Source organism: Lentinula edodes (genome assembly GCF_021015755.1).
Source record: "Lentinula edodes strain Le(Bin) 0899 ss11 chromosome Unknown C8R40scaffold_87, whole genome shotgun sequence".
In the NCBI taxonomy this organism is placed as follows: domain Eukaryota; kingdom Fungi; phylum Basidiomycota; class Agaricomycetes; order Agaricales; family Omphalotaceae; genus Lentinula; species Lentinula edodes.
This window is the reverse complement of record NW_025764393.1, coordinates 1-16,787: the sequence shown is the minus strand read 5'-3', so window position 1 is coordinate 16,787 and position 16,787 is coordinate 1. Positions and strand designations below refer to the sequence as shown.

Below are 16,787 nucleotides of genomic sequence, written 5' to 3'. Positions count from 1 at the left end.
GCTACTGTCAAATCCATGCCTTGGGGCTCCATTTTGCCGCTCAGTATTCCGAAGATCTACCTTTATTGTAATCTCACTCTTATTGTTCTTTCTCGCTACACATACTCTTTCATTCTAGTCTCTCCTTATTGTCTTTTACTTTACCCTGCAGGTACTACTCGTATAGCTCCTAGTAGTTAGTCTGGCGCTCTGCTCTGATCCGTAGATATAAATACTCCTGTACTGTATCGTAGTTCCTCAGTTTAATTATTAACTTAGATTATCCTCTCAATGTCCTTGACTTGAGACTACCTCTGATCTCTTGCCTCTCTCTCTAGTCTTCAGGCTCATTGCCTTGAAGTACACTCTACTCTATCCTCAGGACTTACAAGTCCTTTGGTCCGCTTCTCATCGTTGGCGATACCGCCGCTCCAACTTGGCTACTTCTGGCTCTCTTACTTCCCTACTCTCGATCTCTGGGAACTAGCGGCGTAACGGCGGTGTTGTTAATAACTTCACTACTGTCCCATTTAACCTTCCGCCCTCAGACACCTTGTGGCCTCTGGCATAGCTTCACAGTATACATGATCTTAACATGAGGCCACAAAGGCTGAATCCTCAACCATGCCATATAAAGGGATTGGAAGAAGAGGCAACAAACCAAACACTGTTAATGGGAGTTTTTGCAACATTGCTTAGGCCCCATTTGGGAACCCAAGTCAGGCAACTCACAGTAAGTCGGATCCAAAACCTATTAAAAAGTTGACACTAGACAGTGCTAGTTGACATGTAGAGCAAATTTTATGCTGATCAGCTGGTCTAAATCCTTGAGTCACTTTTAAACATATTTTGTGGTTATTGTCAATCAGAGAATGTGTCAAGTCCATGCCTTGGGCCTCCATTCCGCCGCTCGGTATTCCGAAGATCCACCGTTTATTGTAATCTCACTCTTATTGTTCTTTCTCGCTACACATACCCTTTCGTTCTAGTCCCTCCTTATTGTCTTTTACTTTACCCTGCAGGTACTACACGTATAGCTCCTAGTAGTTAGTCTAGCGCTCCGCACCGATGCGCCGATCCGTAGATATAAATACTGCCTGTATGCTACTGTAGTTCCTCAGTTTAATTATTGACTTAGATTCCCTCCAAAATCTGTGCTCCTCTAAGTCTTCAGGCTCATCGCCTGAAAGTACTCTCTATTATAACCTTAGGACTTAGACGTCCTTTGGTTCGCTCCTCGTCACTGGCGATACCGCTGCTCCGACTTGGCTGCTACTCAGCTCCTCCCTTCTATACTCTCGATCTCCGGGGACTAACGGTGTAACGGCGGTGTTGTTAATAACTTCACTACTGTCCCACTCGACCTCCTGCACTTAGACACCTTGTGGCCTCTGGCACGGTTACACGGTGTACATGATCTTAACAGAATGCAGAAAAGAATCCTCCAGAAATGCTGAAAAGGGTAAAACTCAGTAACTTTTTCATAGATAATATGAGCATCATGCATCACTATTCACACCTCGAGGAAAAAAATTCTGATATTCCCATTATTTTCTGAGTCAACTGTAAAAAAGGCAAAGAAAAAAATGTCACTTCCATCATCACCTGATGTAACTTTAGGTGAGTTTTTAGCTTGGGATCCCGAATAGGGCCGTATGGCATTCTACCTGAAGTCGAAGTCACTGGACCAACCAAAAAAAGATGATTACTATAATTTGATACTCGAATCTGGGCGGCAACCCATCAACCGTCGGATCAACTAAAATATCGGCATGGCACGCCGAGGTTTGATAAGCGAGGCAACTAACTCTCGATTGCGGTAGGTATTTGACAAACAAGAGGAATGGGAGATTGCCCGGAATTGTGCAACATGAAGTCGATCGCGATCCTGACGATAATGCAAGTCAATGGTCGTCGCTGACGGATAAACGGTATCATTGTCAGGGAGGCAAGACGAATGCCGGGCATCGCGCGTCTAAGATAGATTTCTGGCGCTTGTCTAGATTTTGTTCTTGCTCCTGCTCTCTCAGAGTCATCGAAACTCAGTATGCCGGCCATGAAGTTGCTATATGTTACTACCCGCTCCAATCAAATACCAAAAGTGATCGTTTTTTGCTCAAAAAAAATCGCTTCCTATCTAATGGGTGATTATGTGCAAAAGTTTCTTCATATGGGCTACTGAGATACGACCCTTCGCTCCCTCGCTTATTTTTCGATTCACTTTGACCCGCCCAAATGATTCCTCTTTTCCTTGGGTTTGTACGGAGGTAAACCTGATTGATGAACTGCCTTAGGACTAGATTCCTGCTTGGGATTTATGGACGACCCCATGGAAGGGGAACGTTGGGGAGCGTCTAGCAGCTGATCAACGAGGTCCCGTGGGGCAGTCGTTCTGTCCTGGTGAAGATAGGCCCTTTCTTCCCTCACGCTTTCTGGTGGGGATGGATACGAGGACTCTGAATGCGAAGCAAGGTCCTCTGATGTGTCTGAATAACTGACATCCTCATCGGCGTCCGTAAAGCGACTGAGGTCCAGGCCCTCGTGAAGTTCCGCCAGAGAGGACCACGTTCTCTCGATTTCACTCGCTGTGAGACGAGTTTGGCGCTGTTCCATTTCCCTAAATTCTGGTTCGGAGCTGGATGAGCAGTAGATGGTAAAATTCTCCGGGAAGTCTTCGGACCCTGCCTCCTCGCCGAAATCGTGCTCGAAAGATTGGAAGACTGGGTATCGCGAGTCATTGTAGGGAGCGAGCAGCCTAGTAGTGTGGCGCATGGTTCCGATCAATTTGGTCTTTGAAATATGGAATTCGAAGGCTCGAGTGGGAGTAGTGATTTAACTTATAGTTGTCGTAGTGAAATCAAGCCTTTTATAGCGAAGCTACTCGTCCCCATGTTGACCGTTCATTGTATTCCGTTGGTGGCGAATGACTGCACAAAGCGCATGCCAGGTTTGGACATTCAAATACAAAGTGCTTGGAAGTCGTGTGGCGCGCTCCTTGTTACAATGGAAAAATATTGAATTCGAGCCACGATGAACAAGGAGCAGGTAGAAGGTAGTTGAGGGCATAAGCGCTTTATACCCAAAATTGCAATGGCATAAAGTAGTCAACGTCGGATACAATATAAATGTTCAAATCGGTGAATATTATACATATATGCATGTTTCTAACACTTCTCTACCAGGGCCTCACCAGAACCTAGACATGTAGACAAATCATGATCATCCTCTCAAAATGTTTCTTGGTAAACCTCCTGTGAGAAATTTGAACGCTGGATAGGTTACTCCGGGTCCGAGTCATCGCTTTCTTCCGCACTTAATTCACTCCCCTCCTCCTCCTCTCCCAACTCTTCTAATTCCGAAGTGTCTTCCTCCTGAGCATGACCTAGTTTCATTTCTTCTTCGTCCTCGAAATCTTCATCGGAGTAGTAGTAGTCATTGGGCTCAACCAATTCAAGACGGCCGGTGGCAAGATCGCGAACAAAAGCCTGCTCATTGGCAATAGCGCCTACTGGACGATGACGGCTCGACACATAGAACGAGTCGTTCGGGCCTCGTATGACCCACGACGAAGTTGAGTCAAAAAACTCGGCTACTTCAACAACACCATCCTCTGACTCGTCAGAGTCTTGCATTTCCTGCTCATCTCCGTTCGTTGACGTGGACCGAAGGTCAGAAACAGGATAGTGGAGGGACATTCGTTTAAGTCTCCCTTTATTACCGTTGAAAGAGGCTGCTGCACGAGCCACTGCACGCTCTTCTTCTTTAGCGGCCAATTGGATAGAGTGTAAGAGCTGTCCCATGATCAATGGGGCCTAGATTGATTTGCTCGATGATAAGGTCTGTGAAAGAGGTATTTCGAGCAGTGGATTATTCCAAGGACAAGTTTCGCACAAAAGGCAAGATTCACCTACCACTTTTATAGTGCTCGATCCTGGTGGCCAAAAGAGCCACTTATTGGACAGTAGAACAATGGATTGGACCTGCCGCTAACGGAAATAAGGTTCCCAGGGGATGTGGTTGAAAACAAAAAAACAGCGGAATACTTTATACTTCGTAGCTGTAGTTATAGCCTGTGGTTCTGTGGCGAAAAACGAAGTTAGCATACGTGGTCATCAAGGATGATCGTGCCGCTGTTCATCTCGGCGAGACAACCACAACGCTCAAATGCCACGACAAAAAGAATGAAAAAACATATATATGCCACATAAGATATTGATTGGATAAACAAAAAAATCCGATGGAAGAGCGTATTCGACAGCATACCGAGTAAAAAAAGACACAGTGAGCATTACATGGGTACTAGAAGATACACACATAAACGAAATTTGAGACAAAGAGAAAAAAAGATAAAGGATAGACGATGATACTTAAATAATAGTGACCACAAACCAGGACAAAGCTAGCTGGTATATCGGGCTTTTTTGAACGACTGTAAGACACAGTCAGTTTTTGAGGTGCTCAAATCGTCGCCTGATTGTAAAATTCCTCTGAGTGGTTTTTCCGTCGGTCGCTAAAACCTCCCCTCAGAAATTGTAACGCCTCGCACAGAACGCAACCCTTCGTGTCTTCCAAAGTTCACGGACGAAGTAGTCAGGGAATTGTAGCGCGGGCGTGACTCTGATCCGGTTCGAGACCAGTTGTACAGACGCGGCGAAACTGATGGAGGAGGAGACATGTCAAGCCCAACTTCGTTCCCGACACTACTGGAAGGATGGTGACGGATTCGAACGGGACGAGGAGGAGTCTGTGATTGAGAGGCAGGGACTACAGGTGCGGAGGAAGATTCGGAAAATGGTGCAGGGAGAGATTCAGTTGCGTCTAGTACACTCTGCGACTCAAAATCCAGCAATTCGCGTTCGACCTGCTCCAAATCTTCATCCAAGTGGAAGGTAAGATGGCGGGATGATTCTGAATCGGGGAAAACAGCCAGTTCCCTGGACATTGTCGGAGGTGTAGGCAGCGTCTCAGATGGCGGAGATGGGAAAAAGATCGGAGACGAAGGCGAGTCAGCACGAGAATAGGAAGAACTTGCGTTCGAGGAAGGATAGGAAAGTGGTGGGAGATATCGCTGGGGTCGGCTTCCGTTATCATCTCGTAGAAGATTCTGAGCCTCCCTGACCTCTCTTCGCCAGCGCTCATCCAACTGCCGCAGGATCTCGGATACATTGATGTTGGCTTCAGTTTCTCCCTGACTCCGCGAAGCGTTTATGAATCCAGCCAAGATGCGAATGGGGTCTTCAGAGTCTGAATCCGCCGCCATGGGACTAGGAGTTGGTCTTGTCGTTTCCATGTCTGCGTCAATGAAGTCGGAGATGGTCACAGGCGGAGGTGAAATGGGCAGAGTGGGTGCATCCATGTCAGGAAAATCTCGTGGTACCGAGTCGAAGATCAGGGAATTGGACGCTGAGGTGACAGATGGGTCTTCACTGGATATTCTGACACGCGACGTTCTTAGGGGCTGGCTAACGTCACGCGTCATTGTAGCACGAGTGGCGCTGATAGGCACTCTGGTCGGAATAGCTGATTCGCCGTTATTTGTGCTGGAGTTGGTGGGCGTAGGAAGAAAGGCTTCATACTGAGCTCCCTCGAAGAATTCCTCCGAATCTGGATCAAAAGGGTTGCTGATACTCCATTTTTCATATTGAGAGGATGAAGGTTCGCGGATTGCTGGAGCATAAGACTGTGAATACAGCGCACGTCCCATTTTTAGAATTGTGAATGTGATTTAGGTTTAGCAGTGGTGTCTACGAAACTAAGTGCGTGAGTTAATTAGATGAGGTGATGATTAAACTCTAGCACTCACAAAAGAGCGGTAGGCAACAAATTCTAGTCATTATATCAAGATCAGTTCTGCTCAGCAGACAGGTGAATTCCTGATAACTTACAAGTATTTGTTCAGAAAGACCTGGTAGATTACTTTCAAGAATGATAAAAAGATTAGCCCAGCGAGCGAGTACAGCAAAGACTCGAAAAAGTGTAACAGGGTTAGGGAGGAAGAGGGAGGAACACCGACAATGTAATTCAAGAAAGAGAGGAGGAACGAAAATCGAGTTTTTCTCCACATTCGATCAAACAACCTATTAGGTAATTCAAATTGTTCGGCCCGCTCAATCACAATCAAGGTCCGACCTATCTCCGTCCTCATCGACATCCTTGACTTTCTACGATACAGTCGTTACTCTTCAATGCTCGTAAACACTGTAAAATGCCTTAGTGCGTCAAGCTCAAACTCCAAGCCACTCGTATCGCGGGAAGGGACTCAATTAACAGCGGATTTAGAGAGGTCCCTGTAACAGAACGATAAAACAACATGTGGAAGGAGTTTGGGATCTATATATGCAAGCAAGGCACAAGGAGGAATTCCAGGAATACTCGTATGTAGTTGTTTCAATTGTGAGAGATCGTTCTTTCTCTGGCGGTGACAAGCAATGGATCTCCCGGATAAGTTGGGATAAAGAAATCGTTGAATTGAAGAGGTTGGCTATCATCATGATATTCAAGCAGAGATTATCAGTATCACTACGGTGAGACGAAGGTATGGTACACTCACTTAGGGTCCAATTCAGTTACAGGAACAAACTCTAGTTTTCGGAAGAGGAATCCGAAGACGATGTATAGCTCGCACCAAGCAAGACTGTATGTCCGCAATTTGAAATTAGAATTACTACCGCCTGAATAAAAGAAATCACAGCCTTACTGAATGCCGATGCAGCTTCGTGGTCCCCGACTGAAGCTCACGAGATACTTGTCTGCGTTGAGTTCGGTCACAGCAGAGGAAGATTCCTTTTTCATTGAATCCACTGTCCTCGATGGCGACTCCTTCAACCACCTTTCAGGATTGAACTTGGTAGGTTGAGGGAAGAGATTCGTATTCAAATGAACGAACACAGATGATATTCCTACAATTGTCTATGAGGTAGTCCAATCGGTTATCTATAGGCATGCGGGGAAGATTAGAGAAAATTTGCTTACACCAGTCGGGATACTTTCATCCATTATCATAGCATCTTCCGGACCGACAACTCTTCCCAAGGGGGTGACGACTCCATGAGACAAACGAAGACTTTCCTTGATTACTGCAGTCTGTGAACAAGGACGGTATATCAGTATCTAATTGAACCCAAGTTGAAAAGACAATTGAGACCAGATACGGCAATTTCTCCAAATCCTCGTAGGCGATATCATCATCTTGCGGCCATGCTTCATCAAGCTCCTTCACCAGGCGTTCCAGAATATCTTTATGCGACAGGAGATACCTAATGCCAACTACACACGTATTCGCTATAGTGTCCGTTCCTGCAAAGCGCAAGTTGAATCCTTCACCAATGAGTCGATTGCGTCCGAGTAATTGCTGTAATCGTTTCAATGTATTAGGGGAGCTCATTGATTTCCGCATCTGCTCATGGACCTTCCGGAGAAAAAAAGGATAGAGAGCTCCATCTGTCGCGGCTGTTTGTGTCAAGTCGTTCTCGAATTCTTCTGTATCGTCAGTCACAGAGCTAGAATTTCCGTCACGAAGAACCTCAACGTCCTGCAGCGCGAGATCAAGGTCTTCTTTGACTAGCTCAAGTTGGGCCGCGAAGACATTCGCTACAGCATTAAATTTCGACGTAAAACGCGTGAATGCTACCAGGAAAGGAGTGTTCATGTCTGGAAGATATTTCTTGATCCAAATGTTCGTGTAAGTTGGTTCGATATGCCGAATGAACGGATGGTCGAACTCGGGAGCGGAGAGGACATGAAATGGTTTGGAGAAAATCAACGAAGTGAGGACATCCAATGCCACTGAATGAACGGCGTGGTCCAGGTTGATCGCTTTTCCAGATCCAGAGGTATGGGCTTTCAACCGAGAGATGAAATCAATGACCTGGCCGAGGCTCAAAATCAATCAGGTCGGAAAGAGAAAAATACGACTGACAGACCTTTTCTTGTATGATTGCAACTCTTGGGACGATGGCGCGTCGTGAAAAGTACGGAGAAAGTACATTCCTGACCACGACTGCAACCTGAGGGTCCAATGTGGTGAATACAGATCCTGACTTATTTCCAAAGATACTGTACAAAGCAGCATCTTTGTGGAAACGAGACCCCGGAGCGTGAATTTCACCATATGCACGAGGATCATTGAAGTGTAACTGTAGTAGCCGCAAAAAAATTACTCAATAAAAGTAGAAATAATGAAGAACTGACTTCGTTGGGTCCCACCCTCACGATAGGTCCTGAACGCGCAAAAACGTTGAGAGTGGGAAAATAGTAGATGCTCCTGAGGGCCGATTATGAAGGCCTACCATATATAGCATGAAGCACTTCAAGCTGCCTCAGCCAGCCACCCTTTTTGATGAGCTCATAGTAAGCTCTGTACCAGGTCGTATACCTTGCCAATTGAGGCCCAGGAAAACGGTTCAATGGATGCCTTAGAGATTTTCCGATGAATTGAATACCGAACGCAACGAGGATGGATATTATGAAGACGACTGCGAACATTATAGCGCTGAGTTCGAGTGGAGAGCAGGCAGTTACTGGTAGGTTGGAACAAGGGAGGGAAATGACCGCATAGTCGAGGGAACCGAGGGGAGATATATAGCCCTGGAAAGGAAAGGAAGGAAAGTTTATTACACGGCTCGGTCCAAGAGCTGAACGCCTCGCGTCATTCGAAGGTTGCCAAGTACATAATGATACGGACCAGTCCATCTGCTGTCTTACCTCATGTGACAGTGCTGGGGCGCATCCTACATAGCGATGTTGTCGGTACTAACTTTCTTCAAAAATGACAAGCTCCTTCGCAAGGTCCGCTCATATTTGAATGCTAGGCCCTGCTACTTCAAGCTGGCTTCAGCCTTGGTGAAAGATATCTACGCGGCTTACAAGCTGTGCACGACCGAGGCTGAGCCATATAGTGAAGTATCCTGTCGCCCAACGTCTACTTGTCATGTGCCATAAGCATACTTAAGCCAGAGAGGCAATGTACAGGGAGAAAGATAAGTCTGAAGAGCTAGAGCTATTTTGAGTGAGAAGAGTCTGGGGGAATATGGACTCGGATTCCACATACTTAAATCGTTGGGTAGATTCTATCCTATTGAGGACATCATTCTTCGTACGCGGAGCTGTCGAGGTTCTTTATTAGTTGGCATGCGACACTAAAGGGAATGGTATTGTCTATTTTGGTGCGATGGAAAAATATTCAATGGAGAATGAGGAGGAGATGGGTGTTTGTGAGCCCTATTTTTGAGAAAGGGGTATATTCAAGATGGCGAGAGAATCACTTGAGCCTATACGCCGTGACTAGAGATAAAATCGGTGGGACATGTTTCGAAAAGTAGCTAAAAGTTCCTTAGGCTGTAGAATGCGGCGCAGTCACGTACATAATCACTCGCCGCCTACATAAATTATTCCGACTCACTTTCTCCGATCCATACATTTCCGCGAAGATGGACTATCATTCCTTTCTAGCCGGAATTCCTCCAAAGCCTGTCTCTCCGGCTGCATAATCAGAACCTTCGAGGAGTCCCACTTAACCACAATGGCAGCACCCGAGGCTGAAGTGCAGTTATACGATGAACCCCCTGGTGGATTCAAGAAACGTCGAACACCAGGTGCTTGCGATGCGTGTAAACAGGTATGTTGGTTTCTTGGATCGATGTGATCTTCACACTGAAGCTCTTTGACAGAGAAAGAGTTAGTTCCTTATGTTCATCGAACGTACCTGCGCCCAATTTAACGATTGCCTGGCTTCGTTATCACAGTCCGATGTAAGAGCTATCGATTCATCAATGTTGATAATGCCCTCAACTGAAGGCTTTCTGAACAGGCGACAGCGCCAAAATGCCCGGAAATATCTGTTCGAATTGTAAAGCTTTCGTGAGGATTCACGCTTGACGCGTCTATTTCTAGGGTCTAAATTCCATCGTAGAACTCTGAATGTACTCATAGCTCCTCAAGCAAGGTGCGTTAACAAAGGATCGTCAATATCCTTTCTTCTCACAACTTTTTTCAGAAAAAAACGGCTTTTGTCAACATTACCGCAGCACCACCAGAACTTACCCAGCTGAATCAACCCAATATCTCAAACGCGACGAACAATTTCACATTTGCTAGAAACCAAATATCTACCATTCTAGATGCCCCTTCATATCAAGTGCCGGTGAATGACAACACCTTCCTCCATCGTACGCTCACGGAAATAGCGGCATATGCGCGCTCATTGGAGAAAGCCTTGTCGCAAGCTGGCCCACGCACGAGTAGTTCTCGTACTACTCCAGAGCTTCTACCAAATCCTTCTCCACATTCAAGTCCTTCTTCAAATCCTTATGTTAACTCGACGTCACTCTATCCTACTGATCCAACAGCTTTATACTCCGAGCCAGTATACCGAACCTCCACCGACAATACAGATGCGACGCCACTTGAAGACAACCTTGCTGACGGTATCAAAAACATTGAGCTCAAGGAAAGCGTCCACAGTTTTTTCGGAAATTCGAGCCAGTTGGCGCTGATGAAGACAGTGTTAAAGATCAAGGAGGAATATGACGATGATAATGTTGGTCTGCGCAGTGCTGAGAAAGGGCCAGCCAATGCCCAAAGAACGAGTGTGGATGTAGACTCCAATGGAAACATTGTTATGCAATTAGCGGATGTGCAGGAAACACACTTTGAAGGAAAGAAGAGAGCAGCATTCTGGAATATTTATCCTGTATGTTCCTCTCTCATTCTCAATCCCTCAAATCTGACTACCTTTCTCCAGTGGCAATGCCCTCCACCGCAACCGCCTTCGCCCAAACTAAGTTTCCCACCGCATAGTTTACTCATGTCTCTTATAGACCTCTTCTTCGTACACCGAAACCCCCTCTTTCCTCTTCTTCATCGTCCAACATTTCAACGAGATCTTGATTCTTTCCTACATGAACGTGATCGGAGTTTTGGCGAACTGGTGTTGTCGGTGTGTGCATTGGGCGCTAGATTTTCGTCTGATGAGAGGATCTTTGACGATGATGCACCCATGAACTCGGAGGAAAGGGGACATAGTGCTGGTACGTTTTTGCAATCCATTTCGCCGCGGGATCGAAACGCTTGACTCAATACTTTTTGTACAGGGTGGAAGTACATCAATCAAATAGACATACTTCAAATGCAAGAGACGAACCCATCGAATGCGCTGTATAAGGTTCAAACTATCTGTGTCAGTCGCATTACAATTTTTAATTCGCTTCAGTTGTTTACTTTCCGACTGTCTCTCATTCTCCCCTTCAGAGCTTGGTCGTCTTTCTGTCGTCGACCTCATCCCCGGGCCCAATCTGGATTCTGCTTAGTATTGGTGTGCGGCATGCTCAAGCTGTTGGTGCACACCGACGGACCTTTCTTGGCACTAAGCCCAGTGTCCAACAGGAATTGTGGAAGAGGGCGTATTGGGCACTCATCAATCTTGATTCGTTCACGAGTATATTTTTGGGACGACCAAAAGCTACCGATCCGGCCGAGTAGGTTGTCGTTTGCCTGGTTATTATCGTTCAGCTAATGCGGAATATTTACCGTTTTAGATACGACCTCGACTTACCCATTGAATGCGACGAGGAGTTTTGGGAGCATCCGGACCCAGAGCAAGCGTTCAAACAGCCTCTGGGGCAGACGTCTTTGTCAGCGTATTGGAGAACATTTTTGAAGTTGATAGACATTCTCGCGTTCGCTCAGAAGAACATCGTAAGAACATCGCCTTTGTACCGATTTTTGTCACTAACTAGGATATTTCCACACAGTACGCAGTGAAGAAGCCTCCGGAAGTTTGGGGCTCATCCGACCTCTGGGGGTCGTCATGGGATGCACGGGTGGTTTCTGAGTTGGACTCCGCATTGAACCAATGGGTAGACAATATTCCTGATCATCGTACGTCGAGGAGTCGTCTTTCGTCTGTTCATCGCCATGATTAATGAGGGGTTATAGTACGGTGGGATCCCCACATGCAAAATTTGGTTTTCTTTGAACAATCGTGTGCACTGTACTGCACGTACTATTTTGTGCAAATTCATGTTCACAGGTAAGCATACAATCTTTACTGTCTTCTAAAACACTCATATTCTTCAAGACCTTTTATTCGCCCAGAGAGACCTCTAACTTCAATTGAACAACGGCGACACTACTCCGGAATGTCGTATTCCTCGTTGGGGGTGTGCGCCAATGCTGCTCGCTCGTGTTTGCATGTATTGGACTTGCATTCTAAAAGGAAGAACTTCCACTCCCCTCAGTATCTCTCGGCGTCGTCGTCCGTAACATCTGAACCTCGCTCGATTCCGACTCAAATGTCAAACTCAGCAGTGATCCTGTTTAATTCCGCTATCATGATTCTTCTAAATCTCTGGAGTGGCAAGCGCTTGGGATTAGCAACAGATATGAAAAGGGAGATGGAAGACGTGCAGTTGAGTGTGAGGATCTTGAAGGGCTACGAGAAGAGATATCAGAACGCTGGAAGGATGTGGTGAGCATTTGTTCAGCTTTGGTCAGCCATATTCTCCCATAACTTTTTCCCTTCCATTTGACAGCGATATAATCAACGAGCTCATATCCGTGATGGGGCCGTCTAATGCCGGCTCCCCATCTCGTAAACACGACCGGGACGAAGACAGAGAGAAATATAGGGATCGCGTGCAGAAACCCAGGACACACAACGTAGACGGCGCCACTACTGATGCTTATGGCTTTCATCCCCACTATAATTCCAACATATCCAACTACGAATCGCAATCCTCTCTTTTCCACGAGCAGCTTCAGAGTGCACAAGTTCAATACCCCGAGTCGAACAGTAGCACCGTTTTCTCCTCCGCTCTGCCGTCATCTTCATGCTCGTCGCAGCATCATTCCTCTTCGTACCTCGAGATACCTTCTTCATCTTCCACACGAACTGCGGAATCTTTCAATCAAGCTATGGCGATTGAGAGTATGATGGAATTACCACTTCATACAGAGGATCTAGGGAGGCTTCCTGTGCTTTTAGGCAGTGATCATCATTGGGATGATCAGTCGATCAACTCCCCAGACATCAACACTTATGCTGGACCGGCCCAGGATTCACGTTTGGGACTCACGAATGAGCTCAATGTAAATTCTGCCTATTGCTTTGCATATGCGGATTTGGATTCTGCTACGGGCGGCGCGACTCTAAATTCAAGTGCATCCTCTGTCGTGCCTCCTGAAGCTTGGGACTTTGGTGAGACTGCCGGATACCAAGATCACACTGTTCTTGCAGGTGTGTGTAGTTCTCAAATTCTCAATCAAACTGCAGTCGTTAAAAATGTATGTATATTCAGGATTCGTTGATGGTAATCCGCCAACGCAGAACCAACGTTTTGAGGATCAAAATGTCAAAGCCCTTCCTGCCCAAAATCCATTTACAAACATGTTCAATGCGACACCCGCGAGAGATGGGTCAGTGGTCTATTATTTTTCTTTCAAAAACCCTACACTGAATCACATACATTCACAGATGGTTTGACTGGGGAATGTATCTGTCTAATGTCGACGATTTACTTCGTTCTGCTGGCCCTGGCCAGTAATTATATGATTCAAGGATAGGATAGGACAGGATAGTTGAATTATACTGGCGAACAAACAACCTCCAAAACAGGGTAATCATCGACTACACTGATCAAACTTCCTTTGAATAGGGCAAACAACCGGTAGGTAGAATTTTGCGTTCTGTTGGTGCGTTCTGCGTTCACGTTCGCGTTTCGTGCGTTCATATGCATTCATATAATTATTATATTATGTACAATAATATGATTTTGAGTGTTCAACTAGCAGTGACCCGTGCGATGCACAATGAGAAGCTCAGTTCCGCTCAGGGCGTCGCGTTGCTCCGCCCACTCGCGAGTCGCTACCTTCGCCCGTGCAGTGTTCGTTTGTAACTTATTAGATATAGATAGCACGTGCATTTATGTTAAGACAAAATTTGTCTAGCCAATCGGAATGATTGGACCAAGCAGGGACAAACACATAATTTTTTGTAGTGTTGATTAACCACTTCGATTGTAATGTATGCATAGACTGTACAGTTACAAGACAGCATATCATAGCAACGACGTAAAGGGGCCGCAGCGAGCGGGATAGGGATATAATTGCGGATCTCCGTTCTTAACCTCCAAATATATATATTTTGTAAGGGTGACACCGCGCTTATTCTCCGGCTGCTCCCGATAAATTGTCACTAGAAAATGAGTTTTCTCCGAGACATCATGATCTATGCGGAATGAGATAAGGCCATTCCCCAAATTTTGGTAGGGATGCGTTGGATCGAAGACTACAGTCATTCCCATGTCCTTTATACATCTGATGTCCTTTATACAGTAGCCCCGGAATGATGAACAGTGTCCCTTTTTGCCTTCGGAGTTGTGATATATCTTTAGAAAAATGCTTGATACATGATATCCGATACTTTGTCAGATGAAATTCCCTAAAGTTTGAGTTATGCTCGCTGTATAATGCCAAAATACACCAAAGTTGAATTTTATACAGCAAAATGCTGAACGAATAGATGACTTATGACTAGAAAAAAGACTCCATGGGCAAGGTATGACAGTAAGGAGTACACTAGAACATGCAGATGGAACTACAGATGAATGTCATGTCCAGAAATTCTCGAAAACAGGTTTTGGATGCAAGGATGGAGCCGACCATGTCACATCACACTTCCTAAAATGGGGCGCATGATCAGACAACTGTATTCAATTGCATTGATTATCAATCACCCAATATGTAAATCACTGTCAATGTGACCACTGTATAAAGGAGCCTGTATGGACTGATAACGAGTTTTTACACTGATAAGCTTGATCGCATGCATTCTTATCCTGCCTCTGCAAATCCTTAGAGCACATATGGTTCAGTATGATTTATACCTACTTTCTATCAAATCAGATTTGAAAACAATGCTTTGCTTGCTCATTCCGAGGTGCAACTAGATTTGACTGTATAAAGGAGGTGGGAATGACTGTATGGGGTATTCCTCCTTCGGAAAAAAAGATTCGATTCGGTTCATCACAGTTTCTTTGTTGCCATCGGTAGTAGGTTTAGGCTTTTGTGCAGCAGGAACCGTTTGGCCGTCATCCACATGCTTGTATCTGACTGTTTCGGGAGAAGGGAATGAAAATATCAAGTGTTGTTCAGACTCGGATGATGGTGGCGGTGACTTGGGTGATGGTGACTCGGGTGTTGGTGACCCTCGGGCAGTCACATTCCGAGCATGTAACGATAGCAACTCATCAACGGTGTCTGTAGCCTACAGAGGAAGATGGTTAGTGTAATCCAGGTCAAGTCAAAACAGCAACAACCTACAACAAGAGGTGCTGCGTATGCAACAGTGAACAGGCCAAGAGCACTAGCCACGAAAAAGGCAGCAAGACGCATTGTTACTGATTCGAGATTTTGTTTGGATTCAAAGGGAGTTGGCGAGATGGAAGGCGAAGGCTCAAGCGGTGTCGATCGAAAGTCTTTCTTTGCCTGCAAAGAAAATGGTTGTTTGACTGGGCCAGCAGATGAGGATGGCCAACTGAAAGCACCCCCCTTTTATAGTACTTCCTATGAGGCTTATTTGCACTCAACTGCCCACACCAAATCCCCTCACCATATCTAAAGTGCCGCCTAAGACTTCAACACTGTCGAGCTCCATGTGCTCCTGCACATGGAACTCGACAAATCCTGTGCATACACTGGATTTGTGAGGACGTCGGCAGTATTCCCTCACTAATTTTAAGCCTTAGAGTATCTACCGATCTACTGTAATTTAGTTTCAGATCTAGGGTAGGTACACAGGTTCCATACATAGAGGGTAGGTAGGAGACTGTAGGAGACAGAGAGAATGAGATCAGATTTCCCTCCCCCACTGAGGAGACTCGAAGAGAACCAATTGTAACCAAAAAATAATCCCACCATTCGTACTCGTTCGTATCAATCCCCAACTAACTGGCCTCCCGTCACACTCGAGACGGCACCTAGCTCGTGTAAAGAGTTAGATTCCGTTTCATAACACGACCTACCAAAAGAACGTAAATCGTTATCTGTGGTTGAAGACAATAAATTTACCTGATTGTCCTTTGTGTAAAGTTCTATTGAGAGGTGGAATAATATGTTTTATCTGTTCAAGGAATGGTCGTTGTGGTCGTTGAAGCTACTTTGGAGCTTGATTAACCCAAATTAGCACTCTTGATCTGATGTAATCATCATGTATTACCGCTTCGCCCACCTCTTACCACCGCTCGGCAGAAACCGTTCCTTTGGCTATTGGTACAACACATTCTCCCTCACTCATTGCTATCCCTTCAACCTCAATATATATATGTCTACACTTGAACAATACAACGGGACTTTTCTTGCTAATATTTCGAGCTGGCAATGGCTGTACTTGAGGCAACAGCCATCTCTTTGCTACATGTCTTCAAGACTTCAATCAGTTCGCCACCTGGTGCCCTGAAAGCTTGGTTGGCATAGCCTTCACCAGGCCCTCACCAGGACCCCTGATTATACCCTATGATCCCATATGAAATTTTTGCCTGATCCTGAGGGATTTTGTCCGAACCAAAAGTAGAATTTTGGGAGGGACTTTTGTCCGAATTTCCCTCCGGCCATGGCATAAGCGCCCAAATTTTCCGATGCTGGCAGAGTGCAACTGGTTGTATATCCTGTTCATTGAATTTTCTTGTGCAATTTATGGTAAATTTTAGGGTGTCTTGTCCGAATTTTTCATTCTGGCTGCCACCCATGGCGGTCTTTTGTCCGAATTTTCCTATGGCTACACACCAAATTTGGGGGGTGTCTTGTCCGAACCA

At 45.7% G+C, this 16,787-nt stretch overlaps 6 protein-coding genes across 6 annotated transcripts; 1 reads left to right on the top strand and 5 right to left on the bottom strand.

Annotated features, from left to right (window-relative positions):
- Nucleotides 1-2,196: 2,196 nt before the first annotated feature.
- On the bottom strand, nt 2,197-2,751 carry C8R40DRAFT_1075313 (uncharacterized protein; the record flags this gene model as incomplete). Its single annotated transcript, XM_046226843.1, has 1 exon — nt 2,197-2,751. The coding sequence occupies one exon, from the start codon at nt 2,749-2,751 to the stop codon at nt 2,197-2,199; it is 555 nt and encodes a 184-aa protein (XP_046078891.1).
- Nucleotides 2,752-3,257: 506 nt separating this feature from the next.
- On the bottom strand, nt 3,258-3,779 carry C8R40DRAFT_1178583 (uncharacterized protein; the record flags this gene model as incomplete). Its single annotated transcript, XM_046232891.1, has 1 exon — nt 3,258-3,779. The coding sequence occupies one exon, from the start codon at nt 3,777-3,779 to the stop codon at nt 3,258-3,260; it is 522 nt and encodes a 173-aa protein (XP_046078890.1).
- A 710-nt stretch (nt 3,780-4,489) lies between these two features.
- C8R40DRAFT_1178582 (uncharacterized protein) lies at nt 4,490-5,683 on the bottom strand (the record flags this gene model as incomplete). The annotated part of the gene is made up of 1 exon (XM_046232890.1): nt 4,490-5,683. The coding sequence occupies one exon, from the start codon at nt 5,681-5,683 to the stop codon at nt 4,490-4,492; it is 1,194 nt and encodes a 397-aa protein (XP_046078889.1).
- Nucleotides 5,684-6,366: 683 nt separating this feature from the next.
- Nucleotides 6,367-8,463, bottom strand: C8R40DRAFT_1063552 (cytochrome P450; the record flags this gene model as incomplete). The annotated part of the gene is made up of 10 exons (XM_046225535.1): nt 6,367-6,460; nt 6,530-6,613; nt 6,677-6,723; nt 6,781-6,888; nt 6,952-7,062; nt 7,124-7,375; nt 7,475-7,846; nt 7,902-8,114; nt 8,170-8,198; nt 8,268-8,463. The coding sequence occupies 10 exons, from the start codon at nt 8,461-8,463 to the stop codon at nt 6,367-6,369; spliced, it is 1,506 nt and encodes a 501-aa protein (XP_046078888.1).
- An 817-nt stretch (nt 8,464-9,280) lies between these two features.
- C8R40DRAFT_1137101 (fungal-specific transcription factor domain-containing protein) lies at nt 9,281-13,758 on the top strand. Its single transcript, XM_046229420.1, has 15 exons — nt 9,281-9,315; nt 9,380-9,599; nt 9,788-9,837; nt 9,890-9,922; nt 9,974-10,669; nt 10,721-11,006; nt 11,070-11,155; nt 11,227-11,453; nt 11,514-11,673; nt 11,730-11,856; nt 11,914-12,007; nt 12,056-12,445; nt 12,510-13,213; nt 13,275-13,392; nt 13,451-13,758. The coding sequence occupies exons 2-15, from the start codon at nt 9,500-9,502 to the stop codon at nt 13,518-13,520; spliced, it is 3,141 nt and encodes a 1,046-aa protein (XP_046078887.1). The 5' UTR covers nt 9,281-9,315; nt 9,380-9,499; the 3' UTR covers nt 13,521-13,758.
- Nucleotides 13,759-14,920: 1,162 nt separating this feature from the next.
- Nucleotides 14,921-15,631, bottom strand: C8R40DRAFT_1178579 (uncharacterized protein; the record flags this gene model as incomplete). The annotated part of the gene is made up of 3 exons (XM_046232889.1): nt 14,921-15,241; nt 15,298-15,525; nt 15,587-15,631. 3 exons carry the CDS (start codon nt 15,629-15,631, stop codon nt 14,921-14,923), a joined length of 594 nt encoding a protein of 197 aa, XP_046078886.1.
- Nucleotides 15,632-16,787: the final 1,156 nt, after the last annotated feature.

Coding starts and splice junctions, on each gene's coding strand:
- C8R40DRAFT_1137101 (XM_046229420.1), top strand. CDS start 9,500: ATGGCAGCACCCGAGGCTGAAGTGCAGTTATACGATGAACCCCCTGGT. Junction 9,600..9,787: donor CGATGCGTGTAAACAGGTAT/GTTGGTTTCTTG, acceptor CTTTCTGAACAG/GCGACAGCGCCAAAATGCCC. Junction 11,857..11,913: donor AGACAATATTCCTGATCATC/GTACGTCGAGGA, acceptor GAGGGGTTATAG/TACGGTGGGATCCCCACATG.